Raw genomic sequence first — 22339 nt, 5'->3', positions numbered from 1 at the left:
CAAGAAATTTATTATTGTTTTGTTAAGATGCTTTGTGAGCCCAATTCTAACCACCCCTTGAGTTACTTATCACCAAGTACTCCTGTATGTATGTGTGATGCATTAATAAACTGCTGTTTGCTTTTCTCTTGTTAATCTGTCTTCTGTCAATCTAATTTGCAGAGCCCCAGGAAATGAACATGAGATGAGTAGAGGAAAATGATTCCTTTCCTTCCCAAGAACAAAATACCTCTCCATTTATTTGTGTGCCTTCTTTAATTTCTTTCAGGAATACTTTGTAGTTTTCATAGCACAAGTCTTTTGCTTCCTTGGTTAAGTTTATTTCTAAGTATTTTATTCTTTTTGATGCTATTATAAGTAGGATTTTCTTAGTTTCCTTTTCAAATTTTCATTGTTAGTGCATAGAAATGCAACTGATTTTTCTATGCTGATTTTATATCTTACAAATTTGCTGAATTGACTTACTAGTTTTAGCAGGGTTTTTTTGTAGGATATTTAGGGTTATTTTTAATATACAAGATCATAGCACCTATGAACAGAGATCATTTTACTTCTTTCTTTACAATTTGGGTGTCTTTTATTTCTTTTTCTTGCCTAACTGCTTGAGCTAGGACTGCTAGTTGAATAGAAGTGGTAAGAGTGAGCTTCCTGCTCTGATCCTGATCTTAGAGGAAAAAGCTTTCAATCATTCCTGTTGAGTTGTTAGCTGTGGGCTTTTTATATGTCCTTTTTATGTATGGCAATTTTCTTCTTTTGCTAGTTTATTGAATGAATTGGAAAGTTTTTTTTATTGTTTCTGTTTTGCTTATGAAACTAATATAAATTCAATTTATATTATAAATTATAATTTGTTTATATCATTAAAGTTTCAAAATCTAAATTCTTCCAAATTTTTCATATTCAGAGCAGATTATTTGGAAAATTAATAAAAATGCAAAAACATAAAGACAAAAATTGTCATAATACTATTCCTTAACTTTTCCTTCACTTTAACTTTTTTGTCTTTTTTGCTCAGGTAATTTGGCCCAAACAAGAGCCAGGATAACAGCAGCCTCAAGATCTTTGCCTCCACATTTCAGTACTGGGAGAACCAAGGTGAGTAGCAGGTTTGTACTCAAAATAATGTGGACAGTGGGGTGCTTGCTCCTGCCTTTGGGATAATCCTAGGGTAGACAACTTTAGTTTATCCAGCCCACTGCTTGGGTAATCTGGTAAAGAGATGAAGGCATTTAGGAAATCAGCAGTTAGGAAATTTGAAACAAAAACAGTGTCATGGAATTCTTAAAGTACTGTGTCAGGGGAGAAAACTTTTCCTCTACTCTCTTAACTTCAGTTCTTGGGGGTACTGAATTAAACTCAACCTGAAAGTTTAACAGGAGAAAAAACAAATTTTAATTATGTGCATTATTAGGAACTCTCAAAAAAGTAACTCAAAGAGATAATTAGAATTTGAGGCTTATATGCCATCTTAATAGGGGATGAATGGGGCAAGAGGAGGGAGAGATGGGCACTTGTGGGAGAACAGATGACTTTTGGGAAAAACAAATGGTCCCTTAGGAGAATAGATGGGAAGTATGATGGTTCTGTGACAGTGTCTGGTTAGGCAGTTTCTTATCCCAGTGTTCATTTCTCATCTGTGGTGATAGCAGTCAGTCTTCCATAACAGGTTGTGAAACTGCCAGGGAGGAGATTTATGACAGTTGGATTATTTTGAGAGGCCCTGTTTTTAGCCAGATAAGGCGAGTTCAGGAAAACCTCTTCTTGCAACTGTTGATTTTCAGATGTCTTCAGCTCAAAATAATACCTATGCCAGTGTGGCATATTCTGGACCCCTTCATTTGTGAGTCTCAGAAAGACAACTTAAGATGCAGAACAATGACACTTGCACATAAAGCCTCTCTAGGAAGAGATAAAGCACTTTTCCTAGAGGCCATCACCAACCTACAGAGGAGGCTAACAGGGACCAAAATGGAGTTAGCAGAAAGGAAAGAAACCAAACCATTTCCTGTCATTCTGTTTTGCTCTCTGAAAAATGAGAGGTGTACTTCTCTGTGCAAAGGGAATGTTAGAAAGGTTAATAAATATCCCACCGTAAAGTATTTTTAACTTATATCCTTTGAGCTAACGTTTAGCAAGGATCTCAAGGATTGGCTGGCTAATGCTCTCTGTATATACTAACACCAAAACCCAGTTATCTAAAAGGTGAAGCTGTAATAAAATAAATAGATCATATCTCTGAATTTTCATATATTTTATTTACATTAAATATTAAATTATTTAATAAAGAATAATAAATTCAGCCACATAGAATACTATTGAATACTATCTCAAAATTGATACAAACATACATATTCAAATTTTCTTTGAAAATGAAAGACTTACCTATACGTAATAAGACTCAGATCATTTTTGTTAGCAATAATTTTTATACCCACATTGCTATTATAACCACATGTATTATTCTACTTTTCTACTTTTCAGTCTTGTGAATTCGTGGCAAGATATTAGGACTATATAACATGGTTTATACAGGTCCCTACAAGAAATTTACATCAGAGTTTTAGTGGTTCTAAGAGCCTCTTGATACTATTACATGTAAAAAAATTTAGTTGATTCTTAATTATTCATGCAATCACATTCTATAAAGTTGCTGTGAATACTGAGTCAGCAAACACTACAGCATTGCTCCTAGGGGAAATATGTGGTTAGGTTCCTGAAAGCCTCTACTCGCAGCCTCTACTCGCAACATTGTTGTCAACCAATTAGTGCACAATCTTGTTTGATGTGTTTTTCTATTTAAAAGCACATTATTTAATGTATATTTCTTACAAATAATTATATGCAGTATTTCTTTGTATAAAACAATATTTTATTTTTTAGAAGATTTATTTATTTATTTTAGAAAGAGAGAGAACTAAAGCAAGAGCAAATGTGAAAATGGAGGCAGCAAAGGGAGAGGGAGAAAATCTCAAACAGATTCCCAGCTGAGCATGGTGCCCAGCACAAGTCTCAATCTCAGGACCCTGGGATTGTGACCTGAGCCAAAACCAAGAGTTGGACACTTAACAGACTGAGCCACCCATGACCCCCTAAAATAATATTTTAATTGCAGTATTTGTGTCATTGAATCCAAGGCCAACAGCACTATAACTCATGCCCAAATGAAGTTTGTCTAATACAGGTATGTTTCCCAAGAGGTATTTAATAGCTTTCTTGCACTTAGGAACACTAGACAACACTCCAGCACTATGCTTGGGGGCTCTTTTTAAACAGTGAAATCACTAACCAAAAGTACAAAAATGCAAAGCACATGGCACTTAAATAAACCTGGATTATAGCATGAGAGCTAAAACAGAAAGGCGGAATGTCATCTTGTTCAACCTGAGCTAGAAACAGGTATATTGGGTAATCAGTTTTCACCACTCTGTATGTGTGTAAATCATCATGAAAGCACTGCAGGAACTGATTTGGGGTTTAAAAATAAATATTAGAAAGTAGGTACATTAACAAATACAGAATCCACAAATAATGAGGATCAACTTGTCTGTGTTTTTTGGAGTCATTGGCTCCCACTAGATTCTAAAAGAGATCATGACACAAAAAGATTAAAGACTCCTGGGTAATATTCTCATCAGGCCACATTACCATCCTTTCCTCAATTTGCTGTTGTGGCTGTTGGATTCTGCAAGGACTCCATTCCCCTGCCTTCCACACAGAATACCGGCACAATGTTACCTTTCTCTCTACACTGCATACTGTTGTTCAGGCCTTGTGTGACAAGTGTGCCCTCTAGTATGTGGCATATATTTACATCATCATAATAATGTATATAAATGAGATGAAAATGACTAGTGATTTGTTTTCATTTGGAAGAGAGATGAGTTGAAAGTTCTAGTTGAGGCATCAGAAAATAAGTGTAACAGTAATAAAAACACTCCAGCAGTTTTTCTCTGCCTTATCCGAGGTAAAAAAAACACAAGTGATCTTATAGGAAGCTGACCTCCAACACATTCAGCACCACCACATTGATGATGTCAATGCCAGTCTTGCTTTTCCATTCAGGGCTTTGAAGGCTTTGAGAGGAGTGATGCTATATAGGGTTTTTTTTCCTTAAGGGGTGGATGGATTACTTGATAGCATAAAAATTCTTGACAATAGATGATGTCAAGAAGATAAATAATAAGCACTTTTGAGGTTTTAGAATCCAAATAGTGGGTACTTACTGAGACCAGGAACAAAAATCTTTCCATTTTTCACTTATTGTTGAAACCTAGGTGGTTTTTAAGACTTCTGGAATCTATGTCTTTATCCTAGAGTAAATTTAGTTGACAGATAAGGCAAGTCTTTTTAATAATACCATGCATTTAGATTGATTTTATAAGTTCTATCAAATCACATAGAAAGGCAGTATATATAATGTTTAAGAAGTAAGGTTTTGGAATCAGACAGAACTGGATTTAGATGTAGGCATGGCCAATTACTAGCTAAAAGACCCTGGAAATTTTCCCTAAAATCTCTTGAGCCTTAACCTCTTCGTATGTACCATAGGAATAATAACAGTACTTAACTCATAGGGTCATTTTAAGACTTTACTGGCATAATATGGGCAGAGTGGTTCCTACAGTGATTTTTACTTTGGAACAATGGATGCTTTATTACTCGTGTTTTGGTAACCATCTAAAACTTCATGTGTGGAGTCCATACGTATACTGAAGCTTGCTCATTTCCTGTGGACTTGGAGTTTATATTACAATTTGTAAAGCTTACTCAGGACTACTTTGAACACTAACCGGCACCTCTCATAAGAAATTGGGCAGGACATTTGTCATGTGGGCAGAAAGCAGCCTTGCTCAGCTCCAATTGACTTGTATTGTTATATAAATTGAAACTGGAAGAGAAAGGATACTGGGTTAGACAGACAGTGGTTGGATCTAGAATATTGGTTTTACTAATCATCTTGAAATTGGTTTCATTGAAAGTATTTTCTTGGGCAGCCTGGGTGGCTCGGCGGTTTAGCGCCACCTTTGGCCCAGCGCCTGATTCTGGAGACCCAGGATCGAGTCCCACGTCGAGTTTGCTGCATGGAGCCTGCTTCTCCCTCTGCCTATGTCTTTGCCTCTCTCTCTCTCTCTCTGTCTCTGTCTCTAATGAATAAATAAATAAAATCTTTAAAAAAAAAAGTATTTTCTCTGCCAATAAGTTAAAAAAAATCTTGCTGTGTTGCATGGGTGCTAGTACTTGCCATCTGCCATTGAAGAAAACCCTGCATCATTGATGTTCATCACTAAACTAAAACTAAATCGAGCGTGGTAATCATGGAAGGGAAACTGATATACTTCTTACATGTGTGCAAGGCAGTAGCTTTTAACCAGTTTTCTTAATAAGGAAAACAGGTTTTGAGAAGCAAAGAGTCCAAGTCCACACAGGTTAGTTAAGTTGAATGGCCAGGATTTGAACCAGGTGTGTCCATTTCAGAAACTCTGTGTTCTATAACATATATCCTCTAAGCCCAGGAAAGCTTTTCTAGTGTGTTTTCCCCTATCTGCGGTAAAAATGATAAGATACTCTGGGGAAAACTGTTTGTTGTGAATTCCCCACCTTTGGGAAGGACTAAATGCTAGCTGGTATCCCTAATGAAATCTATTTTCTGGATTCTTTCTGAAAAAAAATTTTTTTAAAGTAAATGAAGCTACTTTTAACTAAATTAGCACAGGATGACAGACTTTTAAATCAGACAACAACCTTCATTTATGTTTTTGTTTGAATTTTTTTGGAGTTTCTTAGAGTTCATAGTAGACCTAGTGCAGACAGAGGTGAGGTTTGTGCCTAGTCTCCTAGTTTGAAGGACCAAGAGATTCAACTTCTGGTATATCCCTTATCCAAAATTTCCTCTTTCAGATCCATTCCATGCTCAGGAGAACTTTGTGACTATACAAGAAGTCCTTGGCCAAAACAAAACATTTCCGAATTCCTAAATTAGAAAATACCTCAATAGCATGTTATTTATGTAGTACTAAAATGTAGTACTAAATATGTAGGTGATAAACTGTGGACAAGCATTAGCACTTCCAGGCTGTATGTAATAGCAAATAGGTTTTTACTTACTTTCCCAGAGTTATTCTGTATGTGAGTAGGACAGAACTCGGTCATGCTGGGTGGTTAGATAGGGGAGCCCACCAGCCTTATAACTTTTAGAGTGCAAATTAGTGCTTCATTCTGTATTTTTCCAGTTTGCTGCAGAGGACAGGTACTGATCTTGAAAACAATATTTATTGTACCTTTTAAATTATGTCCCATCCATCAAGGATTTTCTGATCACTAAACTGTTAAATTCTCAAATGCTAAGAGCCTATTGTATATTCTGAGGGGAGTTAACAGGTGAATTCTAATAGAAAAATATGGATGAGTTTTTAAGCTGTCCTTTTTACTGTGCCCTAGAGCCCACTGAGTCCTTTGAATAAAAAGGGAGGGAAATGAGGGAGGAAAAGCAAGATTCAAAGAAAGATAGGATTATTCAGAGGGGATCCCAGAATAAAAGGAAGTTATAAGGAAGTGGTGGAGAAATTTCCAAGTTTAGACTGTGTGTGTGTTTATATGAAGGTCAGATTGAGGGGAAAGAAAGTAAGGAGAAAAAGTTCAAGAAAACGTAGAATTTACAATTCAACAGAAGGCAGAGCCTAGCAAGATCCTCTCTTCTGCAGTTCTGATTTGCTGGCCCCAAACCTCAGCAGCTCCATCCTCCAAACAGGGATGAGATGGGGGAAGAGGACCTTCAGTGGGTCCTCGCAGATGCCCATGGAAAGAATGCAATACAATCTCTTCAGATGTGGTGGGTTTGTAGTGTTGGTTTTCCCCTTTTCTATATTAGAAAAGCCTTCCTGCTCAACACCAAGCTTTCATGTCCTCCTTTCTCATTAAAAAAAATAATAAAGTTAAAACCTACAGGCTGTACCATAACTTTAGCTGCATGCAAATAAACTGATGGCTTTGGGAATGCATCCAACATGCAGCCTAGAAAAGGAAGCTGCACTGCCCCCTGATATCACTTCATGCAGAGATAGCCTCATATTCCTGCTCACTATTTAGGTTGCTTTTCTGGCTATTGAAAACTTAGCTCCCCGTTTATTCCCTTTCTTAAACTGTTTTCTTTAAGCCAATTGAAGCATTTCCTTCCATTTTGCACAGTCTCCTAAATAGCCCTTGAGGTAGGGCCTCATTATTTGCCCCTCATGCCCTCAACCCTTCTAGCACCCACTTTGCACTTTTGTTGAACAAGGCTGCAGACATCCTCACCCCATGGGGAGGTGGCCGCCTGGACAGCAATTCACCAAGCAGAACACACTTGCTGACAGCAGCATCTTCCAGTTTAAACATTCCTGCTTCATACTCTTGCCACCTGTTCAGAGCAGATGGGAAGCTGCCATGGCAGAGGCTGGTGCTAAAATGCCACTTGTGCACTCTGTAAACCAAATAGCTTGTATGTGCAGGAGCAGGGTTTTTATTGTTAAGATATGATAACAAAGCAGGTTGTTTCCTACATTTGTTTTCATTCATAAATTTCTTCTAGTCAGCCCAGGTAGTTGAGATAGATGATTGGGAACATGTGTATCTCAAGCTCTGGGCTACAGTGACCATGTGGGAACTGTGGGGAGTGGGCGGAGTAGCAGCAGGGTTTGATGGCAGGAAGGTAACTGGAACCCATCTAATTCCCTGAGATCCAACATGGGCTTTGGGCCCATGTCTTTTTTTTTTTTTTTTAATTTTTATTTATTTATGATAGTCACACAGAGAGAGAGAGAGAGGCAGAGACATAGGCAGAGGGAGAAGCAAGCTCCATGCACCAGGAGCCCGACGTGGGATTCGATCCCGGGTCTCCAGGATCGCGCCCTGGGCCAAAGGCAGGCGCCAAACCACTGCGCCACCCAGGGATCCCTGGGCCCATGTCTTTATAATCATCCAGCTTCATGGGTGGTTGCCCAGTTTTCTTTTGAAAAACTGTTTGGGGGCACCTGGGTCGCTCAGTGATTAAGCCTCTGGCTCTGCCTTTGCTCCTGTTGTCATCCCAGGGTCCTGGGATCCAGTCCTGCATCAGGCTCTGGAAGGAGTCTGCTTCTCCCTCTGCCTATGTCTCTGCCTCTCTCTGTGTCTCTCATGAATAATTAAATCTTAAAGAAAAGAAAGAAAAAGAATGAAAGAAAGGAAAGAAAGAAAGAGGAAGAAAAAGAAAGGAAGAAAGAAAGGAAAGAAAGAAAAAGAAAAGAAAGAAAGAAAGAAAGAAAAGAAAGAAAAAAGAAAGAAATTGGTTTCATGCGACATTATTGGAGAACTTAACAGGGGACCATTAGAACATCAAAAGATATAGAAATAATAGTGATAGGTACTTACACCAAGATCATATGGTACTTTGCAGAGTGTGGTTATTCTCAAGTGAGTGGAACAGCACAAATTCTATTTTTCTTTTATATGTCTTAAAACTTCTCCTGTAGTATTCACTGTCATGTTCAAAACATCAAGGTCCCTCAGGTATTGAACCAAACAGATTTTGGAAAAGCCAGAAAATGTCTATATCCTTAAACTACTTCCCTCTGCCTCTACTCTAGGTGGACACTCTGGAGGTGATACGGCATCCAGAAGAAACTACCAACATGAAGAGGCAGACCATGGCTTCTTACTTCCGGGTATGGAGTCTTTTTAATCTCTATTCTGCCTATTTCTAAAAAGGACTCCCAATCCTTCATATAAGAGGCTCAAATATGATGGAATTATTGAAGAGCAAAGCACAAGAGTCAGTTAAGAAAGGTAGGAGTGAAGGGAACCTACCTCTGTTCTCTGATTTCAGGAAGATCAGATGAAATCCCATGTGTCTACAGAGAGGACCCTCTCTGTCACTGACACAAAGCTTTGTCCATTCAGTGTGCTGATTCTATTAGCATTTGACCCACTTCCTGGCCTTAAAGCTACTGGAACCAGCTGCTTTCCCAGCATATTTACTGAAAAATAAAGTATTTAATAAAATTCCAGAAGGTCGCTTATTAATTTCAGATCCTGAGGGAATCCGTCTTAGTTTTGACTTTATTTTTCTGGATCAAATTGACCCAGACCCAGTTATTTCCCATCTCTGCTGCCCCAAGTCTTGATATTTCATCTAGTAAAATGATTCCTTTGAGTAAAAACATTGTGCCTAGAAAGGCTCTGCTTAGATGCACATTATACCAATTCACATAGATTTATCTTCACAGTATAAAGCACTAGGGTTAGAAACCCCTTGAGATCATGAACCACTGGGAGCTAAGGTCTAGGCAGCTTTGTGGTAGAGAAGCTATTAGGCTATAGATGATATTACTGATCTCAGGTTGTAAGGTGGAGTTGCAATTGGAAGGAGCTCAGTAGGGATGGGAAGCCAGGTGGTCATGAGCTGGGGTTGCACCATGGGTGGAAGGCTCCATGGAAAGCTGGCAGGTTCAAGAAGGACCCAAAGCCAAAAAGTCTGATCTAGTCAGCTGTACTTCAGAAATAAACTAAAATTGGGCTCTGAGGGTATGAATTGGGCCCAGAGGCCTTTGAGTCCAGTATTCCATCCATGCAGTGATTCTTGCCACAGCTTCTCTGACAGGTGGACAGTCAGCTCCTGCTTCATCACTCTCATGGTTGGACATTTCTGATTGTCATTTATTTCTTATCTTGAGATTTACCCTGGTCCTCTCCCCTTTAGTAGCTGTATCTTCCTAGTGTCTTGAGGGGGCAGTGTGTCCCATGGGATTTGGAGACTCTGAAGAACTGTGTGATATCATCTTCCAGATCCTAGAATCCCACTTTCAGAAGAAGCCACCTTTACCTTACGATTTTTCAGAAATGTATCCATGACAATCAGCTTGGTGTCCCCCAAATGTTAATTCTGAGAAAAAGAATGCATTGACAAGCCAGGTAATACCATTTTGGGTCAGTGGTTATGAAATAACGGGACTGATTTCTTGTGTGGCTTGTAATTGCCCCTGAAGCTGTGTCTAAAAGAGAAACTCCAAAAATGGATGCCCCTGAGGAGCAGCTGAGGCTATTCCCACACAAGCAGGGCTGTGCTTTTCCATGTGCCCTCTTGCTGTGAGAGCCCCCTGCCAGTCATTCTAAAGATATGGGTTGATCTTTACTATAATCAACTTCTCTCCAATTGTCTTGTTTTCTTTGCCCTTTTTCTATCTGTTTCTTCTTTTTCTTCTGCTTCATTACCAGTACTATCAGTAAGATTTGCTTAGACTTTCTGGTTATTCTTGGGCTGAAGAAACAACTGACCCCTTTCCTAGTAGCTAGACGTTTTATTTTATTTTTTAAAGATTTTATTTATTCATTCATGAGAGAGAGAGAGAGAGAGAGAGACATAGAGGGAGAAGCAGGCTCCCTGCAGGGAACCTGATGCGGGACTCTATCCTGGGACCCCGAATCATTCCATGAGCCAAAGACAGACGCTCAACCGCTGAGCCACACAGGTGTCCCAGTCAGACATTTTAAATTACAGGCAGAGTTTATGGAATACTACCTTAGAGTCCTAGAGACAAGCTAGTTCTGGCGATAGAGTTACTGGGTAACCTAAGCATGTCCTTAGCTAAGTTTTTGCCATAAGGATATTGCTTGGCACTAGGTGATATTTATTTATTTGTTTGTTTGTTTATTTATTTATGATTCATCTATTTGTTTTCTTTCTTTATTTTTAAATATTTATTTATTTGAGAGAGAAAATGAGAGCACATATGACCTGGGAGGAGTGGTTGAGGGAGAGGGAAAGGGAGAGAATCTCAAGCAGATTCCCTGCTGAGAGAGGAGCTCAAAGCAGGGTTCAATCGGATGATCCTGAGATCATGACTTGAGCCAAAATCATGAGTTGAATGCCTAACCAACTGAGCCACCTAGACACCCCTCATCTATTCATTTTAGAGAGAGTGTGTTAGTATATGAGCAGAAGAGAGGGTCAGAGTGAGAGAATCTCAAGCAGAACTCCCCCTCCCCGCCACCAAGCTGAGCAGGGACCCCAACAAAAGGCTCAATCCCATGACCCCAAGATCAAGACCTGAGCTGAAATCAAGAGTCAGACACTCAGCCAACTGAGCCACCCAGGCACCCTGGTACTAGGTGATGTTTAAGGAATGCTTTTGAATCCACAGGCAGCTATAAGTATTCATTAGAACCTATATTATCACCCTGTATTACTGGCTTCTTTTTTGGCCTCAAAAAGGTCTGTGAGTTGTTTACAAGCCAACAAACTGCTCTAGAGGCCCCTGTAGGCCTCTGTTGTAATTATCTATTATGTTTGTGGTAACCTCATTTCATGGGTATTTTTTCCCCTGATAGTACTCTCTGATGGATCTGCTCTCCAAAATGGTGGTTGGACAGCCCCACTTTGTGCGCTGCATTAAACCCAATGATGACCGAGAGGCCTTGAAGTTCTCCCGAGAGAGTGTGCTGGCCCAGCTCCGTTCCACAGGGATCCTGGAGACAGTCAGCATCCGCAGGCAGGGGTATTCCCACCGCATCCTCTTTGAAGAATTTGTGAAAAGGTCAGGTGGCATCTTGGGAAATACATTATGTTAAATATAGCTGTGCTGTGGCTGTCCTAGTCCGCTGGGATTGTTCCTCCTGCATGTTTGCCTCCTAACATGTAATTGGCTGGTTACCAGCTACCATTTACTTGCTTAAATGTTTGCATTTTTATTGTGCTTCAACTAAATTGCAGTGCTCTGGAGGACAGAGTAAGCACCCTTCTTATCGCTTAAAAAAAATAAAAACGTCCATAGGTATTTATATAATGTATATATCCTTGGATTTCAGAATTTCCAGATATTTAATTGATATTTAATGATGAAAGTGTTCCTCCATAAGTGGATCAAGATTCTAGTGGGTGTGAATACACCCAGGCACCCAATCCTTAGGCTAAAAAAATGGCATGATACAAAAGCATAGCTGATATTTGCAAAGCACCTAGAATGCCCTAGGTGTATAATCTCATTTGATTCATAGAACAGTCCTGTGAGCTATACTCTATTATTATTCTCATTTTATAGATGAGGAAATTGAGGTGCAGAAAGAAACGTAAGTGACTTTCCCAAGGTCCCATGCTAGTGAATGGTAGAGCAGACATTTGAACCTAGAAGTCTTCATCATACACTTTTATCTCCTCAGTTCATTGCAGTCAACCAATGTCTATTGAAATAAATTGTTTTGGAGCTTTTTAGACCTAGAAATTGACTTTACCTAGGAGTGAAAATCTGTTCCTTTTTATATAGCGGCCATAGAGATGCACTGTGTATCATGTGATTACAGGTAGAATTTTTACAAAATTTTCTGAGAGGAAATAGAGGGCAATGTTAACAAAAAGCCACCTGTGAGATGCATTGCTATCTGAGGATGTCCAGAGAGAAAAATTAAAACCCACTATAAAATCTGCACCCCGTCAGTTTTCTTTTTACCTCCTTTCTGAAACTTATGCCCAAGGTCATTTTTCCAACTTTTTCTCTGGAAGAATGAATTCTAATACAGTATTTTGCTTCATCGAATCTTCCAAATGCCACTACCTTCCATGGAAAAGAAAGGGCAAAAAAAATTTCCTTGCAGTGAGAGTTTTTAAATTAAAAATAACAAAATGGCTTTTAAAAAGGAAGTGTCTTTGAGCTTCTTTTTCCTCTTAAATTTGGAGGTGGAACAAGAAAAAAAAAGACTATTTTAGCACATGAATGTGACTAGTCAAGTATTTTTAGCCACTGAGTGTGAAATACATAAAAATATTTAAGAAAACAGGTCAAATGCTAAACAGATTGGCACTTCTTTGTTCGTAATCAGAAAGCCATTAGGCAAGTATGAACAAGAATTTCAAAATGTCAGTAAATCTGAAGGTATCAAAGATTTCTGAGCCAGCAAGTTAATTGGTATTTTGATCCTTTTGAGCAATTTAACAACAAAATGGATGAGTTAGCAGTTTTCTTCCTTGATGTTATTCAACAAATAGGTGCACCTCTTATCTTCCTATTGGGGAGTGCTGTTTTGTAAACTCTTAGCGGAAATATGCAGACAAGACAATCAAAGGCAGGGGAGTCATTCAGGGTTTATCCGGTAGAGGTAAATAAAAGATAAAGACTTGTTTTATGTTACTTTTTACCTTTTTGTATTTTCTGGCATTTGGGACTGAATCCTGAAAGACAGTGTTTGGGGCATTATGTTGTAGAGTTCCTGAGTAGGAAAGTATTTCCCCAAGTCACCCAAATCTGCCACTTGGCCAAACCTAAACTGCTTCCTCAATCCACCATTTTTTAATTTTTTGGCAAAATGACTTGGAAGTGCTCTTCCTATTTTCCATTTATGGAGCCTTGTGGGAGAGAGGTTGTTCCCAACACCTTCTCATCAGTGAGCCAGGTGAGTTGGCAGTATTTATCTCTTCGCAGATAGGTATGAAAGAAGTCACCTGGCAGTGCTAGGCAGGTAGCTGAAACCTCCTGAAGTCATACTGTTGAGGGACATCACAGAAAATGACTGAATATCAATTGGCTTCATGGTCACTGGGCTCTGAAGTATAGGCAGCAGAAAGTCTCTACTGGGGTGAACATAGGACAGTGTGTGTTTGTGTTCTGGCAAATGTCTATAAAATAGGACTGCACATTCAATTCAAAGTCTTATAATTTGTTTATTAAATTATTGAAGTTTAATAGTGCAATTTTGTAATGAGTTCAGAGTTCTGATCTGCTTTTGGATATAGTATTTGGCAAGTAACTTGACATTTCTGTAAAATATATTTCCTTGTCTGCATGAAAAGGTAGGAATACACAGAACCCACATCTTGAAGATTTTCATGGATTACATACAGATTCCTTGGCCTTAGTAGGCTTTAAGTCTTCCAGAAAGGCTCACTTCCCCCAATCAAGCTCATAGGGGGGAGAACTGTATCTCCCAGGACCCAATTCATAATAGCTATTAAATCAGTATCTGTTAAACAGAGTAACATTCACTCTCCTGACCCAGGACTTCACAGTTTTGCACCTCATGATGTAGGGAATTTCCACTTTAAGAAGATTACTTATCTTTCATGTGGAATTTTATATACTGTAATCCTAGGACTATTTGAGATCTCCGTAATGTACATAACACCTTAAATTTTCTTTAAGATCTTCCCTTTCAATAGTTTACTATTTCTCATTATTCTCTTCCTATGTTTTCCCTTTGTAATTAAAATGAAATCACTGAAGTATTCTAAATTTGTGGAAGTCCCTGGCAGTGGGATAGATAGAATATACAGTGACATAGAAGAATTTGAGTCTAAATGTTTGGTTTAATGGAATAGATATTAGTTTTTCATAATCATTGAGGGTGGAGGTGATCCTCTCAGCAGATGCAGAAGCAAACATACATTATTTCCAACAAACCGTGCTGTTATTCAAAGTATTTTTTATTTGGAGCTTCCTTCAGAACTAAGCACACAATTATTTTATTTGACTTCTGGGAACACCCAGTGTGACCACCTTTTCTATTAGACTTGGCTCTCAATCTTAGCTGTTTCTGAAAATTAACACACGTACATGACAAAAATTTACCAACTTTGAGGCTTTTATTTATTTATTTTTATTGGAGTTTAATTTGCCAACATACAGCATAAATACCCAGTGCTCATCCCATCAAGTGCCCTCCTCAGTGCCCATCGCCCAGTCACCCCCACCCCCTGCCCAACTTTGAGGCTTTTAAATGGAAGTTCAGATATAGATTCTAATAACAAGTCGTTGAAATGTTTGTGGCAAAGAGACCCTTCTTAGAAATGTAATGTCCCAAGGAATTGGAGAATGAGTAATCTTTAAAAGGAACCACAGGGCAGCCCGGGTGGCTCAGCGGTTTAGCACCGCCTTCGGCCCAGGGCCTGATCCTGGAGACCCGGGATAGAGTCCCACATCGGGCTCCCTGCATGGAGCCTGCTTCTCCCTCTGCCTGTGTCTCTGACTCTCTCTCTCTCTCTGTGCCTCTTATGAATGAATGAATAAATAAAATCTTAAAAAAAAAAAAGGAACCACATTTATTAGGACCTTTATATTAGTTCTGGTGTGACTTTTTTGTGAATGAGTTACCCGATTTTATAACCTCCTTCCAAGTAGTACCAGAATCTCTAGCAGCTACAGAAAAGCCTTGTGAATGCCAAGGATTATGGACAAAATTGTTGTTTTTGAACATTTGTGAAGAATCAAAGTGCCCTCATGAGAATTGTCTTCTAAAAAGTCATATATACACCTCTGCCTTTATGTATGTTTCCATACCTCTAGTAGAATGCCTGGCACAGAATAGGTGCTCAAACCTTCATCCCCTTTAACAAAAGTGCTTTATTCCTGTTGCTTTTTTTTATTTACCGCTTTTATTTATTTATACTCTAAGAAAAAAGACACACAAAACTCCTCATTGAGGGCATCACCAGAGACGATGAATTGACTTCCTTGGATACTAGAGCAATCCTTTGAGACCCAGATGTTTTTGCCAGTGGATGGTCTGGAGTGAGTTTAGAAATCCAGACATTTTTTACTCAGTCACTTCTGGTGTCGTGCTTGGTATATAATGTGTGTTCCAAGGTGTATGTTTAGTGTTTCCCAAATGAGGGAATGTATCAGTCAGGAATGCATTTGACTGTGAATAACAAACATTTTCAGTGCTTGAACCAGGGTTTCTCATTCTCAGCACTGCTGACATTTTGGATCAGATAATTCTTTGTTGTGGAAGACTATGTCTGTGCCTGGTAAAAAGTATAATGTATCCCTGGCTCCTACCTATTAGGATGCCAATAACCTCACCCCCCACCCACAGTCATGACAGTAAAAACAATGCCTCCAGAAATTGCCAAATGTCCTCTGGGGGGCCAAATTGCCCAAATTGAAAACCAGTGGCAAATAGGTTTGTTTGTTAGTTTCCCACAAAAAGAAATTAAGAGGTAAGCTATTTTTAATATTAGTTCAGCTGTTCAGTGATGTCACTAAGGACCTGAATATACCTTCTGACCTCCTTCCATTCCTTTTTACAATCTTTACTTATGTGGGTTGGCTTATAGTCTCATGGTCACAAGAGGCTGCTGCCTCTCTAGATCATGTCTATATTCAAAGGGAGAAAGGGGCAAGATGAATGATGAAGCCAGCTCTATTTGCCCCACCCTTTATTGGGAAAGAAAACATTTTCCCAGAAGCCATTTCACATTTCTTTGGCTTAAACAGAGACACGTAATCATTCCTAGTTACAGAGAGGGACTTAGAAAGTAGGGAACAGGGATCCCTGGGTGGCGCAGCGGTTTGGCGCCTGCCTTTGGCCCAGGGCGTGATCCTGGAGACCCGGGATCGGATCCCACATCAGGCTCCCGGTGCATGGAGCCTGCTTCTCCCTCTGCCTGTGTCTCTGCCTCTCTCTCTCTCTCTGTGACTATCATAAATAAATAAAAATTTATAATAAAAAAAAAAAGAAAGTAGGGAACAGGGATCCCTCTCTCTCTGTGACTATCATAAATAAATAAAAAATTAAATTAAATTAAAAAAAGAAAAAGAAAGTAGGGAACATGACTGGGACTGGGAACATTCTCACCCAACGGAAAACTACTGATCTTTTAGCTAGGAAGAAGTGAGAATGGAAGTGAAAGATGTTAACTATGCTTATCACAGAAAAGAAATCTCTTGTTTATTAATTGAATGAGGGGAGGGAGTGACTGAATAACCAAGAGGCTAAGTGAATTTGAATAAATACTTCCAGTTGCCTACAATTCTTTGCTACTCAGCTGCTTCTTCAAGATTGTAGTTTAAGAATTAGCAAATACAGAAGTGCCTGAGTAAAAACAGTCGAGAAAGATATTCAGAACCCTTTAATTCCATTGCCATGGAAAGGTATATTTGCAGTTTTGAGCCTGCAACAAATTCTTTTAGTTCTTGCAAAATGAACTGAATATCATCAGTTACCACTGTGAAAACTTCACCTGAAGACAGGGTCCCTGACATTCCCTTGAAGAGACCCAAGGTTAGCACTGGCTCATAGGACAGGAATTGAGAGAAAAACCAACTCACAGAAGAATCCACACATCTCCAGAGAAGCTAAAATCCAAGTTTCAGTTTTCAAAGAATAAAGCTTCTACTTTTTTCTTTGAGTACTGAGAAAGCACAAATCCTCCAGGAGCTAGGATGGTGATACCAAGCCTTGTCTCTCACAGGACATTCCCGGATTTCCTTTGTTTTTACCTGTAACTACATACGTGAGAGCCTGACATAAAATAGATCCTAATGTGCCATTCAGATAAACTGGTAGATTTGCAGCAAAGTGAACAGAATCCTTAATTCCCTACAAATTGATTTGCATGCTAGTGAGGGACACATTATGAGAGAATATGTAAGGAAGAGAATGACGAGCTTCAACATTGTGAGTAAACATACTACATGCTTATGTGAACAGTCTCTGCATTTATCTTCTAAGGGCAGCAGTAGAGTGGTGGCATTCTCTGGGAGGGGGTCTCGAACAACTGCTGTCTTTGTATACTATCATTCCTGCCCATTGTTCTTTGTTTAATTGAGGGAATGAGTTGGCCACCCCTCCCCAACTGTATGTGTTCATGCCTTTTCTGTAGGTGAGATCTTGGATGACTTCTTTCTCTTAATTCTAACATTACCATTTTTATAATCTTCTTAGTGCACTAAACAAAAAAATAAAAGAAAACTTTAAAATCGCCTTTTGTAGTATCATTGAAAGACTATAAGAGTACCTCTAGGAGGTAGCCTGGTCCAACTTTCCATTTCATAGATGAGGAAGCTGAGGCTAGAGAAGCGAAGCAGCTCTCCAAAGGTCCCACCTCTAGGAGTCTCTATGACCTCCTCTCTCTATTCTTAGGGAGCAGAATGGGCTCACATTGGCTTTGCCTAGGCTGTGAATTCTTCTCAACTTGCCTAAGGCTATAGATGATTCAAAATCTCAAAACCCATTCTTTCAAGGTCCTGCCTTTCTCACAGAGCACACATTGCTGACAGCTGTCTTTCACTAGTCAAGTATCGGAAAAATCATTTCTGTAGTTGATAGCTCTGCAAATTCAGCCTGAAATTTATAGTGGTGATTTGAGAAGTTGAAACAAGAGGTAATATCAATCACACTGTTCTCCAATGTACTGAGTGGAGACAGTTATGATAATAATAGGCTGTCTTTCCTGATTTTTCTAATTCAGCACTGTGGGCAGACTCATGAGCTAATTTAGTTACAGGAAACAACCCAGGAGGACACAGGAACACAGTGGGCAATGGCTATGCTGTGGCAACAGTGCAGGAAGAAATAGCAAAGGAAAACAAGAAGAAAGATGTTCCAGAGGTGTTAGACATTATCGATGCAGTTGAGAAGACTGCCAGTCTGGAGCCTTGGGATTGGCTGCCCAGCTTACTCTGAAAATCAGTGGCTGAATTAAAACTCTGTTTCCCTGCTTAGAGGTTCCTTAAAACAATTTAGTAGGACTACATTATGCTAGATAATGATAATGATGGAGCAGCAAAAACAAACAAGAATAAGGACAATAATGAATGAAAAGGAGAGAAAGCAGAAGACAAGAAAGGTGAATGTGAGGAAACCTAGCACAGAGATGACAAATGAGCACCATGTCTCTTCAGCCCCAGCTGCAGACTTGGCTCCTCAGCCAAGGCATATTGCCTTCATGCCCAGATGCGGCCCTGGAATTACCCTAACATGGTGCCCTAGGAAACCACTGCCCGCAGTTGACCTCATACCCATTCTAGCATGTTCTGTTCAATTTAAATATCTGCCCATCCCAGAGCATCATGGACTGGGAAAAATTAATAATTTTTCTTACTGTAAAATAAACTAATCAGTATAAAGTTTAGCTTTCTATTACAAATTAATTAATGAATAAACTCAGCCTCAACCTTTAATTCTTAGTGTCTTTTAAGACAGTCCTCATTTAAAGCTTATGAGGAGTCTGCAGCAGCATGTGAAACATTTATTAAGTACCTACAGCTGAGTGCTGTAGTAATATTGAATTAGAAGGAATTTACAGTCTCAGGACTTCTGCAATCTAATAGCACAGATCAGTCTGACTTCTTACTCTAAGACCCAAATTTAGGAGTCTTCCTAAAAATTACTTCTTTTTTTTTTTTTTTTTTTTGGTAGCAGATGGTAGCCAGCTGTTCTGTCTTTACTGAAGGCCAAACACGAAGGAAAAATTAAAATAAAGGGGCTTATGGTAAATATAAGAAAGAACTTAAAAAACTAAATCTGGATTTTCATACACACTAAAGGGAAATGGGCAATTGTGAGTAATTATCAAATTATCCAAGCCAGAATCAGTTCCCTCCATTATCGACCTAAGAGAAAATTCTTTATATGGGTTGAATTGTTCAGATAATTGTCCTGTATTTTGGATATCTGAGTAGACAATCTGGGTGGTCACTAATGTTGATGGAGGGTCCCTCAAGGAATATTTTTTTTCAAGGAATATTTTTAAATATGAAAAGGATTGATATATTTGCTGCCTAATTGGGGATATATCCACTTAGGTGCAAGCAATAGTGATCAAATTAGTAGATACATGATTCTTTGACCAGGATATAGGCAAATTGTAATTAAACCATAATAATTTTTATTTATGTTTGAAATTAACTTTCAATTGCAAAAATAAAGTGTGAATAACTTTTCCTGTAAAATTTTTAAATACTGCATATAAGACTTAAGTCTTTTTTTCTGCATTCCAAATTCCATTTCCCAGTATTCTGCTTGCATCGTGGCCCTTCCTGGTAGTTACTATTATTCTTTCGGTAGTGTTAGCCTCTCAGAATACACACATACCTGTATACACACACAGAGGGAAAGAAAGAGAAAGATCAAGAAAGGGAAAGAACCCTACATTTTTGGTCAACTTGAATCACATATTTTATACCATTTGGCAATTTCCTTTTCTATTTTAACAGTATATATTAGGGATAAATCTATGTTCTTTCATAGCTCCAATGCATTTTTTAAAAGATTTTATTTATTCATTCATGAGAAACCCAGAGAGAGAGGCAGAGACATAGGCAGAGGGAGAAGCAGACTCCCTGCACAGAGCCTGATCCAGGACTTGATCCCAGGACCCCCGGATTACAACCTGAGCCAAAGGCAGATGCTCAACCACTGAGCTACCCAATGCATTCATTTTTAACTCCATTATTAAAATTGGTAATGTTCATGTACCCATTCTTCTATTGGTGGATATTGATATTGTGTCCAGTTGTTTGCCAGCAATGCTCAAATTATCTTACATATTAAACCTGTGTGAGAATTTCTTTAGGGTGGATTTTGCAATTAATTGACTTTCAGGGAATCATGATGTGCTCCAGAAAGTCATTTATTCCTAACAAAGAGAAAAGATGATGAAGAGACATGGGAGCCAGTGTCTTTCCTCAGATGGATTGTGTAACTGTAGGCAAGTCACTTCACTTCCCTGGGATTTTGCTTCTCTAATAAATTAATGGTTCTTCAACTTTCTCATGTATGAGAATCTCCAGAGGCCTTGTTAAAACACATATTGCTGAGCCCTACCTGCAGAATTTTTGGTTAGTAGGGGGCTGTGTGTGCAGGTTTCCAGGTAATACTGATACTGCTGATCAGGAGACTAATCTGAGAGCCATTGTTCAGGTATGTTGAGGAGACTATCCTGTGAAAGAGATCATAGTTGAAATTCTATGAGCCCCAAACAGACTATATAGGGAAATTTTAAGTCCTGTATTTTACTCAGTTATAATGTTAATAACTGAAGACTTGCGCTACAGTAACAGTATAGTATTGATGATACACATCAGTTTTATATTTTTAAATTTAAATTCAGCCAACATAAAGCACATACTTAGATTCAGATGTAGTGTTTATTGATTTATCAGTTGCGTATAACATCTAGTGCTCATCACATCACATGCCTTCCTTAATGCCCATCACTCAATTATCCTATCCTCCCACCTACCTCCCCTCCTTCAACCCTCAGTTTGTTTCCTATAGTTAAGAGTTTCTCATGGTTTTTATCCCTCTCTGATGACTTTCTATTGTTTTTACTCCCTTCTCTTATGATCTTTTTTTTTTCTCTTATGATCTTTTGTGCTGTTTCTTATATTCCATGAGTGAAATCATATGATAATTATCTTTCTCTGATTGACTTATTTCACTCAGCATAATATCCTCCATTTCCAACCACATTGATATAAATGGTATTTGTCATTTCAGATGGCTGAGTAATATTCCATTGTGTGTGTGTGTGTGTGTGTGTGTGTGTGTGTGTGTGTGTGTATCTCACATTTTCTTTGTCCATTCATCTGTGGATGGTCATCTCGACTCTTTCCACAGTTTGGTTATTGTGGACATTGCTGCTATGAACATTTGGAGTGCCAGGTGTCCCTTTGGATCACCATATTTGTATCTTTGGGGTAAATACCTAGTAGTGCAATTGCTGGGTCACAGGGTAGCTCTATTTTTAACTTCCTATGGAACTTCCATACCGTTTTCCAGAGTGGCTGCACCAGCTTGCATTCCCACCAAGAGTGTAAGAGGGTTCTCCTTTTTCCACATCCTCATCAACATTTGTTGTTTCCTGTCCTGTTAATTTTAGCTGTTCTGACTGGTATAAGGTGGTATCTCATTCTGTTTTTGATTTGTATTTTCCTGATGCCAACTGATGTAGAGCATTTTTTAAAATCAGAGAAGCAATTCTTTAGGCCAAGAGATAAGTCAACTTAGCATCTTTGGTGGAAGTAATCCTAAAGGGCCATCTAATTCAAGTACCAAGCTAAAATTAGAATTTCTTTGGCAATATTCTTGACCTTCCATCCACTTCCCTTTGAACAGTCTGGGGTCTAGGAATTCACTCTTTGACTCCTGAGACAATCTATTTTGTGGTTTTTTTTTTTTTTTTTTTTTTTATCACAACTGTCCTTCCTAACCTTGACCAAAATCATCTTCTAACTAGTATTGCAATTGCTGGGTCACAGGGTAGCTCTATTTTTAACTTCCTATGGAACTTGCATACCATTTTTCAGAGTGGCTGCACCAGCTTGCATTCCCACCAAGAGTGTAAGAGGGTTCTCCTTTTTCCACATCCTCGTCAACATTTGTTGTTTCCTGTCTTGAAAAAATTGGCTCCTTTCTCTATTTGAGTCAGTTATCATGTTCCTCCCAAGTCAGCAGTTCTCAAACCCTATGGTGCCTCAAAATCACCATAGAAGCTTATTAAAATATAGATTCCTGATTCCCAGCTGTAAAGATTCTGATTCTGTGTCTGGATATGACCTGGAATCCACATCTTTTATGAAATCTCTCAGTAGATCTGATGCCGGTGGTCTGACAT

General features: G+C 38.8%; 1 protein-coding gene across 13 annotated transcripts in view; it reads left to right on the top strand.

Moving 5' to 3' along the window:
* The window catches only part of MYO3B (myosin IIIB), a 425769-nt gene that overhangs the window by 224710 nt on the left and 178720 nt on the right, over nucleotides 1-22339 (top strand). For 12 of the 13 annotated variants that reach the window (XR_012023941.1, XR_012023944.1, XR_012023942.1 and 9 more), the window contains 3 exons: nucleotides 1016-1095; nucleotides 8601-8678; nucleotides 11341-11546. Coding sequence is in view for 9 of the 13 variants with exons in the window: in XM_072811357.1 (XP_072667458.1) it covers nucleotides 1016-1095; nucleotides 8601-8678; nucleotides 11341-11546 (364 nt within the window). In the remaining 4 variants the exon portion in view is untranslated. The remainder of the gene's footprint in view (nucleotides 1-1015; nucleotides 1096-8600; nucleotides 8679-11340; nucleotides 11547-22339) is intronic. The other variant, XM_072811359.1, reaches the window with a different exon arrangement.

This window comes from Canis lupus, chromosome 34 (genome assembly GCF_048164855.1).
Source record: "Canis lupus baileyi chromosome 34, mCanLup2.hap1, whole genome shotgun sequence".
Taxonomy (NCBI): Eukaryota; Metazoa; Chordata; class Mammalia; order Carnivora; family Canidae; genus Canis; species Canis lupus.
Note: the sequence above shows the minus strand (reverse complement) of the source record. Positions and strands in the feature narration are given on the sequence as shown.